Source organism: Olea europaea, chromosome 10 (genome assembly GCF_002742605.1).
Source record: "Olea europaea var. sylvestris chromosome 10, O_europaea_v1, whole genome shotgun sequence".
Lineage (NCBI taxonomy): Eukaryota > Viridiplantae > Streptophyta > Magnoliopsida > Lamiales > Oleaceae > Olea > Olea europaea.
Genome location: NC_036246.1, coordinates 1,145,112 through 1,151,423, shown reverse-complemented (window position 1 = coordinate 1,151,423; position 6,312 = coordinate 1,145,112). Strand labels below are relative to the sequence as shown.

The 6,312-nt window shown below is 34.5% G+C and overlaps 1 protein-coding gene across 1 annotated transcript; it reads right to left on the bottom strand.

Moving 5' to 3' along the window:
• Positions 1-690: 690 nt before the first annotated feature.
• Positions 691-5,518, bottom strand: LOC111400792. Its single transcript, XM_023028192.1, has 9 exons — positions 5,301-5,518; positions 4,177-4,521; positions 3,917-3,950; positions 3,527-3,751; positions 3,326-3,415; positions 1,787-1,852; positions 1,590-1,681; positions 1,463-1,510; positions 691-1,053 (listed from the first exon to the last, which is right to left on the bottom strand). The coding sequence occupies exons 2-9, from the start codon at positions 4,509-4,511 to the stop codon at positions 936-938; spliced, it is 1,008 nt and encodes a 335-aa protein (XP_022883960.1). The 5' UTR covers positions 4,512-4,521; positions 5,301-5,518; the 3' UTR covers positions 691-935.
• Positions 5,519-6,312: the final 794 nt, after the last annotated feature.

The window sequence follows — 6,312 nt, the reverse complement described above, 5'->3', positions numbered from 1 at the left end:
AGCAGTGCCAAATCAATGAGCCATTGGAGCTTAATTTGTGCTTGGTTTTGGACAATGAGTTTGAAAGGAGAACCCATTTGGTAAATAAAACTGAGGAAACGATACAGATGAAATTGGAAACAAGAGTAGACAAGAATTCCAATAACTGAAGGGCCATGGACTCCTGAAGAAGATAGGTATTTTGTTTTCGTCTTTTCCTATTATTTTTATACAACAATTCTTTTATTACATATATTAAAATCCAGAGTTTTCGACAAGAAATTTTACAACTAATGATTTCCTACGAAGCTTGAGCAATAGTTTACCTTGAGACTCAAGAATGGAATTTGGTTACTGTTCTAGAAACATTTTAAAGAGAAGACGGAGCAATTATTTGGATTCAAGGTGAAATCTTTATCTATGTTTAATCTAGTGTATGGATGTGTGACTCACTTAAACGATCTAATGTCCAATTAAATATATGGATATGTGATCCTCTTAATTTCTTAAGACCAATTAAATGTCACATCATATGACGATCATTGAGCTAAAGGTTATGCTTGGTGTACATAATTTGAGTATATAAAGATGTCTACACCCCTCACATGAGGTGGGACCCGTGCAAGGTGGGCCCCACCCCATGTGAGGGGTGTGGACATCCCTGTATATATATTTTATGTACACCAAGACTAATACTTGAGATAAATAATATAAATCTAATTAAGGTCACCTCTTTCTTGCAAGAAAAAAGTTAATATCTCCATATTTTCTGTGCCGAGCATACATCTGAAAAGAAATGGTTTCCATTTTGGCAAATAAATCACCTATCTTTTCCAATTATAACAAGAATTACCACAAAGAAAATTGATACACATCTCAGGGAACCTTTCCAATGATACGGCAACTTTTTGAATAGCTCTTTCACTGGTAGATCATAAGAAGCACTTGATATTGGATCACGGGCAAAATTGATATGACTGAGGGAACCATTTGGACAACACCAGATGTTTTATCTTTACCAGCAATACAAAGATTGCATAACATGGGATATGCATTAGCGCCACCAGCAAATACCTGCTCATCGAAGTGTATTAAGTGAATATTAGATATGAATAGATGGCATACAAATTTTTTTTTTTAACTTATTTTCTTTCTTAGCCCTGTTAAGGGCCAACCAATCGAGCTGACCAAACATCTGCAAGAGATCAAATTTGATCCAGTGTAACTATGACTACAAAGAAGATATAGTGAGACAGGCTGCGAGTGGAACCCCTTTAACACTATTTCCTATACTAAAAGAATGCTAAATGAAAGAAAGCTGTTGAATTATTAATACTGACTCAAAGTTGTGGAAAAATAAATTATGCGTAGCAAATATGGGTACCGCCATGCACAAAAGAGCTTCCTTGTAGAACTTCTCATTCAAGGACTATATGGAAATCAATATCTGTATCCATAAATGCCTAGATGCTAATAAACTTACCAAAAAGGAGCATATTCAAATGACAAGTCAAGGATTGGGTACGGCCACCTGAAACCAGGAAAATACCCAATGAAACATGAAATAAAATGCTACCAATGTAAATAAATAGAAGAGAAACGGACGTTACCAAATTGATTCACATGCATGAAGAATCCATTGGAAGATGACATAAATAGCCGTCAACCAAACAAAGAAAGAGATTCGGTACCAAGGGAACCCCTAAGAAGAAGATTTTACGAATATTTCAACAATCCCAATAAATGGAAATTAATAGAAAAAATAAATAATACGTGAAAAATGTACAAACATGGAGCGGTAGCTTACCAAGCTGTTTAAAGCTGTATCCCCTAGGAGTAAGATAGCATTAAGTGAATGTGCTACAACCGTCAACTGGCCAAAAAGCGAATATATTTCTTAAATTTGACAGCAAAAAACAATCAACAAAAACAGGAATGAAATACATGAAATGATTATATGAATTTTTCGAATTAAAAGCGCCGTGTGGCTGAAAGAAGCTAGCATCCTTCGCATCCATGAGTCCATGACTATAGAACGCAAGAATTGATGAGTGGAAATAGACTGGAATGTAAAATGCTATATTTTATTTCATTTATGCTTGGAATGAGTTTAACTTTCATTAGTTATTAGTGAAAAGTTAACATTCAAAAGATGGTTGGGGTGCCAAAAGTTCATCGAAAAGAAACTGGTAAAGTTAAGGGTCCTCCCATACATGTTTTACCCAAAAGAAACAGTTTAAACACAATAATAATACCACACATTCATAAAATATCGTGCATGAGCCTATAATCATAAAACAAACAATGAATGCTGCGAGGTGAAATCTTTAATGCTTTGATGCTACATTAGATCCTAGGGAGGTTGCAACAGAATGGTGCCGTGCAATTCCCATTCAGAAATATATGCACTGCCTGGCCCAAGTTGCAAGTTGCCGAGACAAAGCATAAACAAGGTATATAATGTGAAAGAAAAGGATCCTTCAACCATTACCCTCTCATTCTCTCACTACCAAGGCATGAGCAGATAAGGAAAAATAAAAAAAATAAAGAAGCGAATGCATTTATGTGCACACACGACTATAACCTGGAAAAGTGGATTTTCAGTTCTTGAGACATTGATACAGAATATCGTTAAAGTACTTTCAGAAATTGCTCCTTTTGACATTAAATTGTCAAAGATAAGGATTTGTTATGGCTTTTTGGAAACTATATTGTGGACCCACTGGTCCCCAAATTACAAGGAAAAAGAAAAAAAGATTATCTTGCTCTCATAAATCTGGAGCCAATTATGTGACAGGAGAATTGATTAGTAGCAAACTTTTGGAGTGTAAGATCTGTATATGATACAAATAACTAAATGAAGAAACTGCATCTTGAAACTCATTACAAACCTAAGAGAGAATGAAGCAATTCATGAATTCCTACTTAACCAGGGATAAAACTGATCTAAATTTGCGGGAAGAAAAAGAGCCACCCTGAGTCCAGTCTTTTAATTGAAACAGTCTTTTAATTGAAACAGAGGGGATTAATAACAGCACAGAAGTAGGAAAAGCCATGTTTCGAAGTTGTATCTAACCAATATGCATAGTTCACCTCTGCAGGTATGAACATGTGCATGAAGGTATCCTTCTGCAAGAATATTGCATAAATCATGCTACATAGTAGGTCACAGGCAAATGCTTCTTTAAATGGTGCCTTGAAAATCAAGGATCCTCTCATGGTACATTATAGGCACAATTATACGAAGCTACAGGCATATATTAAGTTTGCAAGGATGCATGTATGGTCCTAGATAACTTGATAATCTTTAAGAATGGAAACTGAAGAGATTATATAAAGTACTTACAAAATTCAGCTCATAATCTTTGATGTGAAGAAAGGGGAATATTAGAGTCCAATAAAGAATATCAGTAATAGATACCGCCCCCGCAGTCATCTGCTCATCGGAAGTATGCATTAGAAGCTGTGATGAACTTGCCAAAGAATTATAGGTGCAACCAAATATAACGTTATCTAGCTTTTTAGTATTAGCATTAAAATAAGATACCTGGAACAAAATTTGAAACAGGTATCCGCACAAGCCAGCAATTTGCGAACAATGTTGTTCTCCTGGACATTCCAATCTATTAGGTAATTTGACTCCAGTTTCATTTACTCCACGGGCAAGAGGCACATATAACCCTTGCTCCACAACCTCTGATACAAGGTAGTCGCTGCAGCTATTTGTTTTGTGACGCTGTAAACATCCGTTGATAGAAAGCAACAAACCAAACTACACAAGAAACTAAAAAGCCTAAGATGGGAAGAGATAAATTTATAGAATTGGATAGTACTGTGCCTTGAAGAGAGACTGCAACCACATCACAAATTTCAAGACAGTAACTTCATGGAAATATTCCATATATATGCTAGGAAAAATGTAATGAATGAACCATACCCCAAAATAGATGGTGACTAAAGTAAAAGTCCACCTGCATGGAGCCAAAAGAACATGTAATTTCAAAACAATTTCCATGAGTTAATCAAAAGTACTCAACACCAAAGATTCCGGGGAACAGATACTTCATACATTAAGAAACTATGCATTTTTGTCAACAAAAAGTGTCACCAAAGAAGGCCTTAACTCACATTTGAGTTTGTATCAATTTGTCAACAACCATAAATTTATCAGTAATCCAGAAGATGAAGATGACTTACTGCGTATAGTATAAAAATAATTCACCACCATGAGCGGCAACATCAAAACTGAGGGCAACTAAAAGCAGACAGAATGCTGTCACTCGATAAACCACCAAATAAACTGGGTGGATTTCTTTTAGACATGGCTTCCAAGCTTCACCATAATGCAAAATCCGCGGTCTCTCCTGCTGTGTATCCCCTCTTTCAGATTCAGAATTGTCTGAATGTTCATATTTTCGTATCAGAAATGACGCAATGAACATAGATGCCAAGACCCATATTGCACATAGCAAGAATCGCCAATTAAACCAATAGCTTGGGGTAGTAGTATCTTCACTCACCAGCAGCCGCATTCTGTTACACCTAAGATACACTTTATGTTACCTTCACAATGTTGCAGTGATTTGATTCACAAAATGCTAGCTAGTTACATAAACATGCTCCACAAGAATTACTTTTTACTTGTATGCATCTTGAACAAGTTGCAGAAACAACCAGAGACTTCCACATAAATTTTACAAGAGATGACAGAAAATAACACGTGTTTTCTTTCTTTCTGAGTGGAAAATCAAGATTCGAGTAAAACAATGAAATTAGTCTTTTGTGTTGTCTTCGCACGTATGTGTATAATAATCGCACTGCACAATGCATAGAATCTGACTGATAGAACAGATACAAATAGAAATCAAATAGAAAGAATTACAGAAGAGGAAGAAAACAATGTAACTCCAGAAATAAATATGTCTCTTCACAAAACAAGTTATAATGCTAAAAGATTACACATATAAAAGTGATGCATGAACGACCAACGACTAAACATAAAAGCTCCCATAGATCTATTCCAATCTGATTGAAAATAATTGAACTTAAGCACGTTCATACTAACACGTGCTCGACTTCCGTGTCCACAGATTATTAAACCAAAGCAACGATCTCCCCTCAATTCTACACGAATTTCCGTTGTTCATTTCGAGATACATGTCACATACGTAAATCAACTGCACTTTCAAGTTAAGCCTAAATCAGCCTCTATACATTCATATTACTCAAACACACATAATAAACGCATTTGGCACGCACTCAATTTAAAGCGAATCACATTATTGAAACATTAATGAAGAAAAAAGGTACCCACTACTTACAGAAATGAAATGAGGAGAAATCGGATTGAAAAGCACAGCGAACTTGCTAAAAAGAGAAGTGCGAGCGCGAGAGCATTTTTTGCCCTGGGAAGGAGGAGGAATTGGATTTGATTACACAAAGGCGTGCTTGGTTTGACCACTTCGTAGTATTCTATTGTATTTTCATGGTCTGGACCTACAATTTGAGAGGTACAAATAGAAACTAGAAACTCCACGGAGATCGCATTCGTTAAAACTTCGAACTCATAGAGCTCGTTTTACATGTTTTGAAAAATTAAAAGTTGTTTCTCACTTTATTTTTTAACATATTTTAATAATTTTTTAAAAAAGCTTATCTAAGTAGAAAATTATTTTAGAAAAAGTTGATTTAAAGTTGCTTTCTCAATAAGCTTTTCTACAATAAGTAAAAATTCTATAAGATGGATAGTAATTCGTCCTTGTCATGATCCGAGATCTAATTCAAGTGTTAAAAGCAAAAATTTAAGTGAAAAAATGCATGCCAAGTATGACTTTTTAAAAGTTCATCTTTGAGACTAATAAGTTTACTTTGAATTTGTTTAGACGACTTATTGAAAATGCTTTCAAAGTCGGCCTAAGCTGAAAGTTGTTTAACAAAAAGCAGAATGGAAGCTATTCTGAAAGGACGACCCTTGATACATTCACTTAGAAAGTATGGTGAAAGATTGAATTTTACTTAATTTAGAGTTAATTTTATTTTGAAATGACCATTTGGGTTTTAGGAATTAATTGAAAGTTAAATTTACATTAGTTCCTGTTTGACGGCCATTTTTTTTAATAAAAAATATTATTTTGAATAGTGAATTTTTGAAAAATGTGTAATAAAGAAGTAAAGAAAAGTTTTGAATTTACGTTTAGAATATTCTGCACGTCATTTTGATGGCCATTATTAAAAAAAAAGTTTTAAATAGTGAGTTTTTTGAAAAATGAGTGGTTAAAAAGTAGAAAAAAATTTAAATATACGTGCAAAATATTTTATTGTGTATATATATGG